This window comes from Podarcis vaucheri (genome assembly GCF_965113315.1).
Source record: "Podarcis vaucheri genome assembly, chromosome: 10".
Classification (NCBI taxonomy): domain Eukaryota; kingdom Metazoa; phylum Chordata; class Lepidosauria; order Squamata; family Lacertidae; genus Podarcis; species Podarcis vaucheri.
This window is the reverse complement of record NC_138748.1, coordinates 73114632-73132901: the sequence shown is the minus strand read 5'-3', so window position 1 is coordinate 73132901 and position 18270 is coordinate 73114632. Positions and strand designations below refer to the sequence as shown.

Below are 18270 nucleotides of genomic sequence, written 5' to 3'. Positions count from 1 at the left end.
TGGCACGTCTATAACCCTAAAAAAAGGAACCTGAAGCGTCTGTAACCCGAGGTATGACTGTATAAGATTGGGTTTTTTTCTTTAGAAAATATGTTTAAAAGTGGGAGTTGTATTGTACACGGATAGTGCATAGGGTGGGCTTTGATGGGTTGTTGCCACGGCTGTCAACGGCTATTGGGCTTGTTATTGGTTGCTGCACCAAGGGCTGTTGTTGATCGGCTGACTCTGTGGCAATTGGGCGGTCGATTGGCAGCTTCTGCCAGCGAGGGGACAGACGAGAGGCTGATTTTGTGTGGGTGAGCAATTTTTGGCAATTCCCCCTCAAAAAAGCTCAACAACCCTGTGCAACACCCCCCCCCCAAAAGCTCAACAACTCTGAGCCATCTCTCCCCATTTTCTTAAATTTGAGTCCCCCAAAATAGGGGATGTCTTATACACGCGGGCAATACACGGAAAAGTACGGTATACACGGAAAAGTACGGTATTTCCTGCCCTACCTCAGCAAGGAGCACAGGGCAGCATTCGCCTTTGGGCTAGGCTCTGGGTTATTTTACCTGATTCAGAGTAAGCAGCAGATGGCATTGTGGTGTGGCAGAGCCAACTCACTCCTGGTTGCCTGAGTTGCTGCTAAAAATACCGGGACAGAGGAGGGGTTCAAGGAGAGAGCAAGTTCAGCGTGGTGCAAACACCCTAGCAGAGCTGTCCCTTGGCTCCTGCCCCCTGCATTGCACCATGCTGGCCTTGCCCCCAGCTCACCCCTTCCCCTCTCCATTCTGACATGCTGCAGCAATGCAGGCGACCAAAGGGCAAGTCATCTCTGCCCCTCCATCCCACCATTCATGACAACCGGCTCCTGTCTTAACACTTTCCCGCTTGCATGGCAAGTTCCCGACCCCCCGAGGTGGAAATAATGACACATGACACAATTATTAAGGTTAATGGGCTAAATAAAGCCACAACTTTATTGGTTGCAGGTGAAGAGTGGTATTGGCTTAGGCATTGGTCCTAACCGACCCTTCTGCTTGAAGTCCGGGAAGGGTTAACCACCAGTAGGGGGAGTCCTGCTGATGCACATCAACTAGGAACTCTCCCGGGGTCACCAATAGGGGGCATGCCTTAGGCCCTCACCTCCCTAGGCTTCGGACAGGGCCACGCCCCCCAGAATCCATTAACTAACGACCCTTCAAGATGTGGGGCAGGTGATGGCGCTACCTCCCCTCTTCCATCTACAGAGCAATACCAATGCCTAACCGCCAATACCCAGAAAGTTGTGACGATTTGCTAAGAGGTAGGCAAAAACCAGGTGGAAGGTGCCAATTTGCCAAGTGGAAAAATTCCTACCAGGCCCCTCAATGGCAACCAACCAAAGTCCATAGCAAGGTCAAAAACAAAAACCTTATAGGGCGGGAGGGTGGGAAAAGCAGGAATAGATGGTAGGCGGCAAAGAGGGAGATCCCCGGCTGCGTCCTGCGTTAAATAGGACAGGCCATGCCCCCCGAGCCAGTCGATTGGCTGGCCAGGGGATGATGCGGCCGGGAATCCCCCAATAGTGCGGGGCTGGCTCCGCCTGCTGCTCACTTGGAGGGGCTGTGAAGCCCGCAACCCCACCTCCTCCTTGGGCAGAAGTGGCTTTGCTGTTCTCTTTTCCCTGGAATTCCTCCTTCTGACCCAACTCAGGAAGGGGGCAGAAATTTAACACAGTTTGCGTTTAAAGGTGAACCTGGCCTATTTGCATCCCCCCCCCCCGAAACAAAGCACAAACAGATACCTAGCTGCACTTCAAAATCCGCACTTCTCTGAATTTTGCAGTGCAGGTTTCCAGTCAATGTACGTGCATGAAAAATGCACATCCCGGAGCCAAACATACACAGAAATGTGTGCCTTGGTGAAAGTAACATGCAAGTGTTGAATTACATGCTTTGCGAAAATGTGTACATTAGGCAAAATTTCACACAAACTTTGGAGAAATTCACAGTGATGAATTTTCACAAGGACTTAAAAAAAATAAAAGAATCTCAAACTGATGTACAAAATGTGAAGAATGGAAGGCTGGGGAAATGAAGAAGAAAGAGAAACGAAAATGGATAGATCTGCCTGCACCTTCTCCCAACATGCCTCTCACACCTTGTCACAACCAGATGGGCGGGGTATAAATCATCATCATCATCATCATCAATAATCACCACCAATACCACCATCATCATCACCATCATCATGTGGTGGGTGTGGGGGACTCCCTGGTCCTGAATGGGGCTACTCTGCCCCTGAAGGAATAGGTGCGCAGCCCGGGAGTCATTATGGACTCACAGCTGTCCATGGAGGTGCTGTTCAATTCTGCATCCAGGGCAGCTGTCTACCAGCTCCATCTGGTACGCAGGATGAGACCCTACCTGCCCATGGACTGTCTCACCAGAGTGGTGCATGCTCTGGTTATCTCCCACTTGGAATCCTGCAATACACTTTACGTGAGGCTACCTTTGAAGGTGACCCGGAAACTGCCATTAATCCAGAATGCGGCAGCTAGACTAGTGACTGGGAGTGGCGGCCGAGACCACATAACACTGGTCTTGAAAGACCTACACTGGCTCTCAGTACTTTCCCAAGCACAATTCAAAGTGTTTGTGCTGACCTTTAAAGCCCTAACCAGCCTCAGCCCAGTATATCTGAAGGAGCATCTCCACCCCCATTGTCCAGCCCAGACACTGAGGTCCAGATCCAAGGGCCTTCTGGCAGTTCCCTCCTTGCGAGAAGTGAGGTTACAGGGAAGCAGGCAGAGGGCCTTCTCAGTGGTGGCACCCGCCCTGTGGAACGCCCTCCCATCAGATGTCACGGAAATAAGCAGCTATCTTATTTTTAAAAGACATCTGAAGGCAGCCCTGTTTAGGGAAGTTTTTAATATTTTATGCTGTATTGTTTTTAAACTCAATTGGGAGCCGCCCAGAGTGGCTGGGGAAACTCAGCCAGATGGGCGGGTTATAAATAATAAATTATTATTATCTATTATTATCATCGGTTTCCTTGGCCTCAGGACACCCCTTCCCCTTCCTTTATTTCTAAGGCTAATGGTTGTTAGAATTTGGCGCAGTAGCAATTTATGTGTGATTTACTGTACTTAAGTGATTTCGCAGGCAGGAGACAAATAAATAAATAAATGGGGAGCTGGTGGGTGGGGGGGAAGACAGTCAGAAGGGGCTGTCTGGGATCTCATGAGATCTTGCAAAGTCCCAACAAGATCTCATGTAGCCTTCCCAGAGCCCCGGAAGGCAAGGATAGTTAAACGGGATGTGTACATGTGTGGTTCCAGGGGTCTTCCTGCTTTTGCACGATTTTACGAACTCCTGGAATAATAATCCCACACGTGGGATGTGGGCCTGCTGTAAATATATCGCAGCATTGTGCACACCAAAGAAGCCCAATAAGGTTGAAAGGACAAAGGAAACTGGAGGTTTATTTGTTGTGCCAAACAAAGGCATTCCGAGCACAGGTTTCTCACACGGCCAAGATGGAGGCACTAGCGCACATTGACTAACTCATGCTGACCTGGAGAAGGAAGAGGGAGGGAGGACACAAAGTCAGAAAGGAGGTCAGCTGCTTTGCCAACAAATAGCTGCTGAAAGAGAAGGAACCGGCGAGAGAAGAACAGGTTGCCTTTCTGTCTATCCTCCCACCCAATGGTCCAGGTAACTTATTGCAACCAGGTAACTTATTGCTTGGACCATAAAGAAGGCTGATCGCCAAAGAATTGATGTTTTTGAATTCTGGTGCTGGAGGAGACTCTTGAGAGTCCCATGGACTGCAAGAAGATCAAACCTAACCATTCGTAAGGAAATCAGCCCTGAGTGCTCACTGGAAGGACAGATTGTGAAGCTGAGGCTCCAATACTTTGGCCACCTCATGAGAAGAGAAGACTCCCTGGAAAAGACCCTGATGTTGGGAAAGATGGAGGGCACAGGGAGAAGGGGACGACAGAGGGCGAGATGGTTGGATACTGTTCTCGAAGCTACCAGCATGAGTTTGGCCAAACTGTGGGAGGCAGTGGAAGACAGGAGTGCCTGGCGTGCTCTGGCCCAGGGGGTCACGAAGAGTCGGACACAACTAAATGACTAAACAACAACAAACTTATTGCTCCCAACAAAGGCCACTTCCCATTGGCGCTGCCTGAGGCTGATGGGAGTTGTAGTCCAAAACATCTGGATCAGGGAAGGCTGGTCTATATTCTATACCCTAAGCCTGGCTCACTGTGCAGGAATCAGAATCTGGTGGAGAATGGATTATGCCACTTTGAATCACAGCTGTGGGGGAGAACCCTTATTTTAAAATGCTCTTCCACATGAAAAATTCAGTGCAAAACAGGCAGGGAATGACCTGAACTAGAAGACCACTCTTCTGATGTGAATTTATTATTACATGTGAATTTACATGCAGAGGATTATTTATACATGGGTGAACATGTGAAACCGGCACTCTCTACCTCCGAAGTTCTGAAAAGGAAGAGTCCCCCCCTCCTATCTCGGAATTCTAACCACTTCATTCTGCTGGGTGTGTCAAACCGGTGCCTTTGGTTCTCCTGAGTGCCAGGCAATGTGTCTGACCTTATCTCTTAGGGTACCCTAGCAAGGGAAAATGCAATGGGTTAAGGGGATTCTCGTACAGACTAGGAGTACCAGAACAGCGTGCTGTGTAGAGTTCTGGTCACCTCACCCCGAAGAGGATATTGTAGGGTTGCTAAAGGTTCGGAAAAGGGCCATCAAAACAATCGAGGGGGGGAATGACTGCCCTATAAGGAGATTTTGCAGTGGCTGGGGCATTGCAATAGGCAACGTGTTAAAGGTTTGTACAGAGAAAGCAGATGGAGAAAAAGTTATTCTGTCTCATAACGCTAGAGGTTGTGGGCATGTAATGATGCTGAAAGTGGGAAGATTCAGGGTGGATAAAAGAAAGTCCTTCTGCACACAGGTAAAAAGGTAAAGGCAAAAGACCCCTGGACGGTTATGTCCAGTCAAAGGCGACTATGGGGTTGTTGCGCTCATCTCACTTTCAGGCTGAGGGAGCCGGCGTTTGTCCACAGACAGCTTTCCAGGTCATGTGGCCAGCAGGACTAAACTGCTTCTGGCACAACAGAACACTGTGATGGAAACCAAAGCACATGAAAATGCTGTTTACCTTCCCGCCGCAGCAGTACCTATTTATCTACTTGCGCTGGTGAGCTTTCGAACTGCTAGGTAGGCAGGAGGGGGGCAGAGCAACAGGAGCTCACCCCGTCGCAGGGATTCGAACCGCCAGCCTCTACAGCCAGAGGCAAAATGTTTCTGAATACCAACTGCTGGAAACTGCAGGAACAGAGAGCGCTCTTGCGTTCCAATCCTGCTTGACGCTTTCCCACCATGGCATCTGGTTGGCCACTGCAAGAACAGAGTGATGGACTAGACGGGGCTCCTTCGGCCTGATCCAGCAGGTTCTCCCGGTGGTCTTATGCAAAGGAGGTCAGGCGCAGAACACACTTCCTCCTGTGCCTGCAGCCAGGGTTCCTCCGAGACACATCTCCCAGGGCTGGGAGCTCAGACCACGGGTGATGCTTTGAGGACCACTCCACCCTTGGGCTCGGGGGACCTTCTATTAATGTTGGCAATGCATTCCGCATCAAAAAAGAACATCCGTTCCGTGTGATGTCATACTGGCTCCCTGCTGATTGGATGCGGCTCGGCAAAGTGCATTTGTGAGGTCAAGAGCGGTGGGAGAATGCGGTGATAGGAGTAGCATCTGGAGCCAAGAGGAGGATGAGATGGCTGCTCCTGCTACTCCAGATCCTTGCCACTGTCTGGCCCAGCCGTGCCATAGTTGATACTTGCGAGTAAGTGACGGGAACAGACAAGAGTCCGGCAGGAAGCTTAATGCTGCTTCACTTAGTGCCTAGTTAAACAATGGAACTCTCCCACAGGAGGCAGAGATGGCCACCAACTTGGGTGGCTTTCAAATTCATGGAAGAGAGGACTATTCATGGCTATTAGGAAGGCTCTGCTCTGCCTCCAGTGCCGGAGGAAGCAATGTTTCTGAATACTAGTTGCTGGGAACTGCAGACATGGAGAGGGCTCCATGTGCCTGGGTCCTGCTTTCCAGTGTCCCTTTGGGGTATCCTGTCCACTGTGAGGACAGGATGATGGACTAGATGGCCTGATCCAGCAGGCTCTCTTTGTTTCATTATGGAAAGGAGGACCCTTTTCTTCAGATCTCCACACTGAGGATCCCATGGGACAAATGTTACAGAGTTGATCTCAACTCAGTAGACGTGGCCATGGCTGCAGAATTATTGTTGTGTGAATATGTGTGTTCAGGGCAACAGAAGGATGTCCTGCGAAGGGAAAAGACACTCGTGTAGATAATAATAATAATAATAATAATAATAATAATAATAATTTATTTATATCCCACCCTCCCCAACCGAAGCCGGGCTCAGAGCGGCTAACAACAGTAAAGTAATACAGCATTCTAAAATCAATTCATTCTAAAATCAGCTCAAATCAAATCAATGGCAACCGTTGGGCTGGAGCTCTGTGAGGATCACCAAAGGAGGGGGTCAGGCTGCGCCTTGACCAAAGGCCTGGTGGAACAGCTCTGTCTTGCAGGCAGAAAGATGTCAAGTCCCGCAGGGACTCTTGGGACAGAGCGTTCCACCAGATCGGGGCCACAGCCGAAAAAGCCCTGGCTCTGGTTGAGGCCATCCTAACCTCTCTGTGGCCCGGAACCTCCAAGATGTTTTTGTTTGAAGACCATAAGGTCCTCCATGGGACATACCAGGAGAGGCGGTCCCATAGGTACGAGGGTCCTAGGCCGTATAGGGCTTTAAAGGTTAAAACCAGCACCTTAAACCTGATCCTGTGCTCCACTGGGAGCCAGTGCAGCTGGTATAGCACTGGGTGAATGTGATCCCACGGCGAGGACCCCGTAAGGAGTCTCGCTGCGGCATTCTGCACCCGCTAGAGTTTCTGTGTCAGTCTCAAGGGCAGCCCCATGTAGAGTACACCCCCACCTTGAGGATGGATGTAGATGGGCGAGCAGCAACAAAATTAAAGACCTGCATGGACCCAAAGGTTCATGGATAAAGGAAGAACAGTGTCTAAGGATGGTAGGAAGCAATTTAGGTGGGAACATGAGCCATGCCATTTCATGCAGTGAAAACATTAGCTGGCACCAGGCAAGATGTTTATTGCATTTATGAATCTTTGATCCAATGAGCTCTAGGTGGTGCACATGGTTCCCCATCACGGTCCTTATTTAATCCCCACAACAGCCCTGTGGGTTAGGCTGAGATTGAGTGTCTGACCCCCAAGGTCACCACCAGCAGTGAGCTTCGTAGTTGAGAGGGCTAAGACCCTCCCTGCCTGCAGACTGTCTCGCCAGAGTGGTGCATGCTCTAGGTATCTCCCGCTTGGACTACTTCAATGCACTCTATGTGGGGCTACCTTTGAAGGTGACCCGGAAACTGCAATTAATCCAGAAAGCGGCAGCTAGACTGGTGACTGGGAGCGGCTGCCAGGACCACATAACACCGGTCCTGAGAGATCTGCATTGGCTCCCAGGACGTTTCCAAGCACAATTCAAAGTGTTGGTGCTGACCTTGAAAGCCCTAAATGCCCTCGGCCCAGAATGCCCGAAGGAGCGTCTCCACCCCCACCATCCAGCACAGACACTGAGGTCCAGCGCCGAGGGTTCCCTCATTGCAAGAAGTGAGGTTACAGGGAACCAGACAGAGGGCCTTCTCGGTAGTGGTGCCCACCCTGTGGAACGCCCTCCCATCAGATGTCAAGGAAATAAGCAGCTATCCTATCTTTAAAAGACATCTGAAGGCAGTTCAGGGAAGTTTTTAATATTTAATGCTGTATTGTTTTTAACACTCGATTGGGAACTGCCCAGAGCGGCTGGGGAAACTCAGCCAGATGGTTGGGGTATAAATAATAAATTATTATTATTATTATTATTATTATTATTAGAACCCTGCTCTTGCCCCAGGCTGATGCTCTAACCATTGCACCACACTGCCTCTCGACGTGCAGAACGGACCACTGGGAGCGAGGAAGCACTGACCACGACTTCTCTTTCAGAGTCTGTGGAAGGCGCCCCTTGGTGCCAGGCCATGGTGGTGGCACAGGGCGGACTACGGGTGGGGCCGACGCCCTGCCGGGGGCCTGGCCCTGGATCGTCAGCTTGCAGCTGCCAACGTTGACGGGGCACAAGCACACCTGCGGAGGCGCCCTCATCACTGCCCGGTGGGTCCTCACAGCCGCCCACTGCTTTGGAAGCAAAAAGTAAGCAGGAGCCAAAGTGGTTGGGGATGGATGAGGCGAAGGAAGATGCCCCCCTGACTGGCCATATGTCCTGACCACTGGGAACCGGGCCATGTAGGGGGCAATGGGGAAAACGGGTGCGGGTCCCCAAGTATAAGGAACAAAAAACACAAAGCCGCAGGTGATCCAATAGAAATACAGCGATACCTCGGTTCTTGAACGTAATCCATTCTGGAAAACCGTTCAGCTTCCGAAATGTTCGAAAACCGGGGCACGGCTTCCCATTGGTTGCAAGAGCTCCTTGCACTCAGCAGAAGCGACATCGCATGTTCGGGTTCCGTAAAATGTTCGAAAACGGAAGCATTTACTTCTGGGTTTTCGGCTTCCAAAACATTTGATAACGGAAGCTTTCGGGAACTGAGGTACCACTGTATATATAATCGTACGTGTAATTGTGACTTCTGAAACGAAGGTTGGACGAGGATGACCTTACACTACAATTCTACGATTCTACGATTAATAAGTATACCTGCATACAATTTAGTATTACAAAATATCCAAGCTGTGTCCACTGAATATAAAACAAATAAGTTCTCCATGCCTGAAAGTCTGATTACAAAGGAATGCCTTTCTGCCTGGTGCCTGAATATATGTAATGATGGTGCCAGGCGAGCCTCCCTGGGGAGTGCATTGCACAAAAGGGGAGCCACCACTGAAAAGGCCCTATTCTCCTGTTGCCGCCCTCTGGACCTCCTGGGTCCAGGTCAGTTCGTAAGGGGAGAGGCAGTTCTTGGGGTACTGGAGTCCTGAGCTGTGCTCGGCTTCACAGCTCCTTCTGCTCTCCAGGAGCCTTCCGCACTGGCGCGCAGTGATTGGTGCTTCGAAGCTCTCTGTCCTCGGCTCGGAGGTCCACGTGCGCTACATCAAGCAAGTGGTGGTGCACGAAGCCTACCAGCCGACCACGCAGGTCAACGACGTGGCGCTGATGGAGCTGGACCAGCCCATCATCTGCAGCGACTACATCCAGCCGGCTTGCATGCCCGACAGCACTGTCAGCGTGGCCGCTCTGTCTTTCTGCTACATCAGTGGCTGGGGACTCAGCAAAGCGAAAGGTGAGAGACCGGCCGAGGCGGCCTCCCTGGCGCACCCTGGCACCTGAGTAGACAAAGCAGGTGGGGAAAGACAGCTGAGAGGTTCCTCTGGGGACCTTGGCTGACCCCCTTTTACAGCAGGGAGAAAGAACTATTTGAGCTTGGGAGCCGTAAGCCCTTCTGGGCAACTTTCCATGTTTTATTGTAATTTATATTCTGTGTTAGCTGCCCTGAGTCCAGCCCTGGCTGGGGAGGGTGGGGTATAAATAAAAATTTGCAATGATGATGATGATGATGATTATATCCGCTTGCCTCTGTTCAACACCCCCAAAGTGGCAGTCCCGGCGATGTTGCTCCTTAAGGATCCTGGGGTCAGGTTGAGGCACTTCCTTTCCTAGGTGGGGCTTCGGTTGCAGCTGAAGTTCCAGCATCAAGCTGTCTAGGAACAGGTCTGGGGGGCACACACACCACAGACTAAAGAGTTGCTCTTCCCCTGCCAACAGGGATGGAGGCGTCAGACAAGATGCAGGAGGCAAAGGTCAATCGCTTTTCCACCCAGACGTGCAACAGCAGCAGCTGGTACAATGGGACCGTAAGAGAGAACAGCCTCTGCGCAGGGTACGAACAAGGAGGCACCGACAGCTGCCAGGTAAGGTGCCAATATCCTTGGCAGCTTCAGATATGTGGAACTGGGTGTCAGATTCGAGGTTGCGTGGCGAGTTCCCGCCTCCCCCCAAGAAATAAAGACACAGGACACAAGAATTCGGGTTAATGGGTCAAATTAGGCCACAACTTTATTGATTACAGGTATTGGCCTTAGGCATTGGTCCTATCTACTAACCGCCTAAAAGCCGGAAGGGTTAATCACCAGTGGGAGGAGGCCTGCTGAGGCACATCAACTAGGACCTCCCCCCCCGTGTCACCGCGTGGGGGCGTTCCGTGGGCCCACACTTCCTTAGGCTTAGGACAAGGTCACGCCCCCCGGAATCCTTTACCGGACTACCCGTGTTTGGGGGGAGGTGATGGCGTTCCTTCCCCCTTCATTTGTGAAACAATAGAGCTGTATCCCCATCAATGCCTAACCGCCAATACCGAAGAGTTGTGACGATTTGCTACGAGGTAGGCGAAAACCAAACGGCTGGTGCCAATCTGCCAGTTGGAAAAATTCCTACCAGGCCCCTTGACCAACCGTAGTTCATAGCAACGTCAGAGAGCCTAACCTAAATGGGTGGGATGGGAGGGAAAACTGTGTCAGCTGTAGCGAAGGAGAGTAACCCTTCGCTACCGTGGGCGGGTTAAATAGCCGAGGCCCTGCCCCTGGAGCCAGCTGATTGGCTGCCCCAGGATATGAGATGGACGGGGATTCCCTTGTTATCGCGGGGGCTGGAGCCATCCCCCGCGTGTGTGGGGGAAGGGCGTGAAGCCCGCAACCCCACCTCCTTGGCCAGCACAGAAGTGGCTATGCAGGAAACAGCCTTGTTCTGAGGATATAGGGGCCCAGCTCCTTTGGCTCACATCATCATTTGGGGTCATCAGCCCAGAGGCGTAGTGTTGGGGGGCCGGGGGCGTGGCCCCATGTGCACATTTCTGAGGAGGCACCCCCACGACAGGGTGGCCACAGCTGTGGGGAGGCAAGCCAAGCTGCACCCACGCTGGGTCCTCAGGGGATGGGATGGAGTCTCCTTCTCCCCTTGGCTGGCGCATGCCCTGCCCATGGGCCAACTGAGAGAGAGGGAGGGAGGGAGAAGGCACTGCCACCCACACCCTGGGAGAGGTGAGAGGCTCCACCTGGATGGGGAGGGAGAGGCAAGCAGGAGAAGGGCAGCTGTGTTCTCCGGGACTCCAGTATGGTGTGGCAGCAGGCAGGTTGGTCTAGTGGGCAGGTGGATGGAGGCAGAGGGCGAGGAGTCTGTTGAAAGCGGGCTGTGTTCACCCTCGGCACGGGCCCCACACGCCCCCAGCGCCTGCCCCCCAGCCGACCAGGCAGGGCAGCCCACACCTAGCCACTGTGAAAGTGGCAAAGCACAAGTGGTAAGATCAGAGCCAGTGGTGGTGTAATGGTCAGAGTGTCAGACTAGGACACAGGAGACCAGGGTTCGAATCCTCATTCATTCATTCATTTCATTTAATTGCATTAGCATACAGCCATAGCAAAATAAGACAATACAAAAATGTTGGAGACAATACTATGGAATCCTCAGTCAGCCATGGAAAATATATCTGTGCCTTATGTTTCTATTTAGTGACCACTCCTCTGTTGCAATACCTAAAGGGTTTGGGGAGCCCCCAATACACTTCAATTTGCCCTTTAGAAAAACCACACTCACTTTGGCCACAGGCTGGCTGAGATGCGGCCTCCAGAGAGCTGAGCATGGGCCAATGTGGCTCTCGCTTGCCACCCACCGCCAACACCCTTGACTCACCCATGGGAGACAGTTAGCATCTCTTTGCCCCGTGCAGCCCTTCAGCTGCCCAGCGCTTCTGGAAACCCCGCAACGCCCCAGTGGCCAGCCCTTTCTTCCCTCCTTTTGAGACAAATGCAATCGGTTGCTCACCCCCCACTTCTTCTGCGTGTCTTGTTGCTGCAGGGAGACAGTGGGAGTCCCCTCATGTGCAAGGAAGATGCATCTGAGCCATTTTGGGTGATTGGAGTCACCAGCTGGGGCCAAAGCTGTGGCAAAGCACACCGGCCGGGAGTCTACGCCGCCACACAGCCCTTGTATGCCTGGGTGAAGGGGTGGGCAGGACCCATGCCCCAGCCCCCACCCACCCCAGAGCCTGCCCCTTCGGCACCCCGGAAGCTGAAGACACCTCACGTCACTATCTTATTCCATCCTCCAACAAACCCTTTCCATTGGTCTGAGACCAGCAGCAAGCCCACAGCCTCATCGCAGCCGAAGCCACAAGAGGAGACCACATCCACAAGCACATCTCAACCCACACCCACTCCCGAAACCAAGCCTGAAACCACATCCCAACCCACGCCAGAAACCAAGCCTGAAACCACAACTCAACACAAACCCACACCAGAAACCAAGTCTGAAACCACATCTCAACCCACGCCAGAAACCAAGTCTGAAACCACATCTCAACCCACGCCAGAAACCAAGCCTGAAACCACAACTCAACACAAACCCACTCCCGAAACCAAGTCTGAAACCACATCTCAACCCACGCCAGAAACCAAGTCTGAAACCACATCTCAACCCACGCCAGAAACCAAGCCTGAAACCACAACTCAACACAAACCCACACCAGAAACCAAGCCTGAAACCACAACTCAACACAAACCCACACCAGAAACCAAGCCTGAAACCACAACTCAACCCAAACCCACACCAGAAACCAAGCCTGAAACCACATCCCAACCCACGCCAGAAACCAAGCCTGAAACCACATCTCAACCCACACCAGAAACCAAGCCTGAAACCACAACTCAACCCAAACCCACACCAGAAACCAAGTCTGAAACCACATCTCAACCCACACCAGAAACCAAGCCTGAAACCACAACTCAACACAAACACAAACCAGAAACCAAGCCTGAAACCACAACTCAACACAAACCCACACCAGAAACCAAGCCTGAAACCACAACTCAACCCACGCCAGAAACCAAGCCTGAAACCACAACTCAACCCAAACCCACACCAGAAACCAAGCCTGAAACCACAACTCAACCCAAACCCACACCAGAAACCAAGCCTGAAACCACATCTCAACCCAAACCCAAACCCAGAACTCCAACCAAGCCCACAATCACAATTCATTTCAGGCCTGCAACTCAAACCAAGCCTGAAACCCAAACTCATCCCAAACCCACGTCAACACCTCCAACCAAGCCCACAATCACAATTCATTTCAGGCCTGCAACCCCAACTCAAACCAAGCCTGAAACCCAATCTCAACCCAAACCCACGTCGACACCTCAAACCAAGCCCACAATCACAATTCATTTCAGGCCTGCAACCCCAACTCAAACCAAGCCTGAAACCCAATCTCATCCCAAACCCACATCGACACCTCAAACCAAGCCCACAATCACAATTCATTTGAGGCCTGCAACCCCACCCAAACTAAGACCCCCACTTCCACCGCAGGCAAAGCCAGAACACATACCTCAACCTGAGCCAGAGACCCCTCCTCTGCCAATGCCCAAAGTCCCACCTCAGGCTAAGATACCAACCACACCTGAACCAAATATCACAGCCTCACCTCAAAGGAAGCCAGAAACCACAACTCAACCAAAGAGCACACCTCCAACAGACCCAGAAATCATACCTCAGCCAAAGCCCGCATCCCCTCCTCAAACAGATCCAGATGGCATACCTGCATCTCAGCCACCTCCCAACCCCCCAACTCCACCTCAACCTGAGAACAGCACTACGCCAGAAGTGAAGCCCCCGTCCCTACCTCAAACTGTGTCCAACACCTCACTTGAACCCAATAATGAAACACAACCTGAGATGGAGCTAGATGTATCACCTGAGCATGAGCATGAACATGAGCACAAGCCTGGAGGACCAAATGTGTATGAGTATGAACATCAACATGAGCATGAGCATGAACATGAACATGAGCATGAACATGAGCATGAACATGAACACGAGCATGAACATGAGTATGAACATGAGCATAAACATGGGACAGGAGAGCCTTATGCATATGAGTACGAGCATGAGTATGAGGCTGGAGGGCCACCTGAGCATGAAACCCCACTGGAGCCCATGACGGAAGTGCCATCGGAACCTGTGACAGAAGCCCCATCAACACCCACAGCAGAAGCGACATCGAAACCCACAACAGAAGTCCCATCAAAACCTACAACCGAAGCTCCATCAACACCCACAGAAGTCCCATCAAAACCCACAACCAAAGCTCCATCAACACCCACAGAAGTCCCATCAAAACCCACAACCGTAGCTCCATCAACACCCACAGAAGGCCCATCAAAACCCACAACCGAAGCTCCATCAACACCCACAGAATCCCCATCAAAACCCACAACCGAAGCTCCATCAACACCCACAGAAGTCCCATCAAAACCCACAACCGAAGCTCCATCAACACCCACAGAAGTCCCATCAAAACCCACAACCGAAGCTCCATCAACACCCACAGAAGTCCCATCAAAACCCACAACTGAAGCTCCATCAACACCCACAGAAGCCCCATCAAAACCCACAACCGAAGCTCCATCAACACCCACAGAAGTCCCATCAAAACCCATGACAGAAGCCCCATCAACATCCACAGAAGTCCCAACAAAACCCACAACTGAAGCCCCATCAACACCCACAGAATTCCCATCAAAACCCACAACTGAAGCTCCATCAACACCCACAGAAGCCCCATCAAAACCCATGACAGAAGCCCCATCAACATCCACAGAAGTCCCAACAAAACCCACAACTGAAGCCCCATCAACACCCACAGAATTCCCATCAAAACCCACAACCGAAGCTCCATCAACACCCACAGAAGTCCCATCAAAACCCACAACTGAAGCTCCATCAACACCCACAGAAGCCCCATCAAAACCCATGACAGAAGCCCCATCAACATCCACAGAAGTCCCAACAAAACCCACAACCGAAGCCCCATCAACACCCACAGAAGTCCCATCAAAACCCACAACCGAAGCTCCATCAACTCCCACAGAAGTCCCATCAAAACCCACGATGGAAGCCCCATCAACACCCACAGAAGCCCCATCAAAACCCATGACAGAAGCTCCATCAACAACCACATCCGAAGCTCCATCAACCACAGAAGTCTCATCAAAACCCACAACCAAAGCTCCATCAACACCCACAGAAGCCCCATCAAAACCCACGACAGAAGCCCCACCAGAACCCACCACGAAAGCCCCAGCACCTCAGCCCAAGACAGAAGCCCCAGCTGCCCCCAAGCCCCAGAAAAATACCAATACCACAGTGGCCTCTTTCTTCAGACTGCTTCAGAAATTCTTGCATGCTGCCAGGGAGGAGAAGTTGACCGAGCTGGAACTCAAGAAGAAAGGTGCAGATTCAGGAGCGGAGAAAAGGAATCCTTGCGCGCAGGCGAAGAACTCCAAAGTGCCCCTGGCTCGCGAGTGCCTCACCAAAGTCAGTAGGTCTTAGCAGAGTGACTGCCAAATAGTACCCCTAAAAGGAACTCTTGCGTCAGATTTTGTATTGAATCCAGAAGGAAATAAACTTTTATGTTTGTTACCTGCGTGTGATGCTCGTCTTGCCACACACAACCACCCTCCTGAGGCCAGTTCTGCTCAGCACCACACTCTGGTGCTGTTGGCCACCTGGAAAACTGACTGCTTGTATTCTTCCTCGCTGTATTGTAAATTGTAAGGTGCGGGGGAATCCTACGATTGCGTGCAAGCAGACAGGAGGAAACAGAGGCAGCCCTAGGGTTGTCTTTTACGACCGTTAGGTGGTGACCCCACTGGGCGCGGTAATCCAGTCAGGGGAAAAGGGAGGCAGACTATGTTTAGGGCACTGTTTCCAGCCCCTTCCCCTTTTCAGGGTGAGCAGTCTGGATCCTAAAAAGAGCTGCTCAGTCATGGATGCAGCTGCTGAGCTGCTTAACAGCCTCATTCCTTGACTGAATCTGTGTCCACCACTCATGTGCCGGTTCATGACTAGGGGGTTCCAGATTTCACGATCCTGCCCCCGGTACCATTTGCCGATCGCCATGGGACTTTGGGGGTTTGGGTTGGGTTTTTGGAAGACGCCTGTGCGTGAATTTGTTTTATGTGTGTAGATCAGTGCACGCTGACCAATGCACAGTCTTCGCATTGTTCTGATGGCATGGAGTGGCCACGACAAACCGATAGATTCCTATCTGCTGCAGCCTTGACCCGCCTACACAGGCGTTGTAACATACCACTTGTTATCATCCGCCTGTTCTGCCGTTGAGGACTTCTTGGATCATTCTTTGTCCAGCTCCTTCCCTTTGACCTTACCGCCTTGGGTGACCCTGCTGGGAGTGCAAGATTCCCAACGGCTTCGCTCACAAGGGTCATAGGAACATACAAGCCCACTCACCACAAGGTGATGATTGAGTGAGTGGATGTCTAATATGGGACACAGGTGGCACTGTGGTCTAAACCAACGAGCCTCTTGGGCTTGCTGATCAGGTTGGTGGTTCGAATCTCAGTGATGGGGTGAGATCCCGTTGCTCTATCCCAGCTCCTGCCAGCCTAGCAGTTAGAAAGCACACCAGTGCAAGTAGATAAATAGGTACCGCTGTGGCAGGAAGGTAAACGGCATTTCCAAGAGCTCTGGTTTCTGTCACGGTGTTCAGTTGTGCCAGAAACAGTTTAGTCATGCTGGCCACGACCCGGAAAGCTGTCTGTGGACAAACTCCAGCTCCCTCAGCCTGAAAGCAAGATGAGCGCTGAAACCCCATAGTCGTCTTTGACTGGACTGGACCATCCAGAGGTCCTTTCTTTGTCTAATCCTCTTTCACAGCCACCTACGCTAGTGGCCAAAATTGTGGAAACCTTTTGGGGAAAGTTTCTTTCCGAGGTTTGATGGCTCAGAACATCACTTTCTTTTGGAGCAATACCATAAAATTATATGTACAGATAGGTAGCCGTGTTGGTCTGCCATAGTCAAAATAAAAAAATTCCTTCCAGTAGCACCTTAAAGACCAATTAAGTTAGTTCTTGGTATGAGCTTTCGTGTGCATGCACACGAAAGCTCATACCAAGAACTAACTTAGTTGGTCTTTAAGGTGCTACTGGAAGGAATTTTTTTATTATAAAATTATATATCAACAGAAAGATAATTTAATGAAGAATGTAGTGCAATAACTTTTATGAAGGATTATTTATTACAACAGCAGTCATAAAGAAGAAATGTGAAGCACATAGAAAAAAACGATATATACAAAAATTCTCACCATGTCAGTTAATATTTAGTTTGGTAACCTTTAGCTTTAATTACGGCCTTACAACGCCTTCCCATGGAGTGAACAAAGTTTTTTCTGCATCTGTAATAATGTGAAACCAAGATTGAATTATTGCCTCTATTAATTGGGTTTTAATGCTGGATTGCTTTTAACAGGTTTCTTCAGTCAGTTCCACAGATTTTCAGTTGGGTTAAAGGTCTGGGCTATGTATTTTTGGGCATTTACATTCGCATTAATGATGCAAATTCTGCCCACACCTTTTGCTGTCATACAGCCCCAGATCATAACACTAACTGGGTCTTTCATGGTAGATGTAATGCAAGTAGGATGTAAATCTCTAATTCTTCTCCTAGCATATTTCATGCCATCACTACCAAGCAAGATTTTGCTCTCATCACTCCAAATAACACTGTCCCAGTGTTCCGCTGTCCAGTTAACATGGGTTTTAGCCCAGTTTAATCTTTTTAACCTTTGTCTGAGAGATAACAATGGCTTTTTCCTTGGAATTCTAGCATTTAGACCATATTCCTGCAGTCTGCGCCGAACAGTCCTTGCACTCAATTTCATATTACAGTGGTGCCTCGCAAGACGAAAAGAATCTGTTCCGCGAGTCTCTTCATCTTGCGGTTTTATCGTCTTGCGAAGCAAGCCCATTAGCGGATTAGCGCTATTAGCGGATCAGCTGATAAGCGGCTTAGCGGCTTGGGAAAAAGGGGGGGGAGGAAAAAACCCCCGCAGGAACTCCCAAGACATTTTCATCTTGTGAAGCAAGCCCATAGGAAATACGTTTTGCGAAGCACCTCCAAAACGGAAAACCCTTTCGTCTAGCGGGTTTTCCGTCTTGCGAGGCATTCGTCTTGCGGGGCACCACTGTACACTGCACCATGTCATCTTGTATATACCCAGATGATTTTCTTTTGTCACGTAGGCACAATATCTCAATTCTTCTATCATCACTTCTTGTGCATCTTTTCAAGCCTTTACTA

General features: G+C 50.7%; 1 protein-coding gene and 1 long non-coding RNA gene across 2 annotated transcripts; one reads left to right on the top strand and one right to left on the bottom strand.

Annotated features, from left to right (window-relative positions):
• Window positions 1–5702: 5702 nt before the first annotated feature.
• On the top strand, window positions 5703–12525 carry LOC309542455 (acrosin-like; the record flags this gene model as incomplete). The annotated part of the gene is made up of 5 exons (XM_082241254.1): window positions 5703–5851; window positions 8100–8303; window positions 9129–9394; window positions 9877–10022; window positions 11962–12525. Coding segments are annotated over exons 1-5 (1254 nt in total), but the record flags the coding sequence as incomplete, so codon positions are not given.
• A 21-nt stretch (window positions 12526–12546) lies between these two features.
• LOC309541482 lies at window positions 12547–15573 on the bottom strand. Its single transcript, XR_014223729.1, has 3 exons — window positions 14330–15573; window positions 12935–14194; window positions 12547–12886 (listed from the first exon to the last, which is right to left on the bottom strand). It is a non-coding gene; the product is annotated as an uncharacterized lncRNA (long non-coding RNA).
• Between the last annotated feature and the right edge of the window lie 2697 nt (window positions 15574–18270).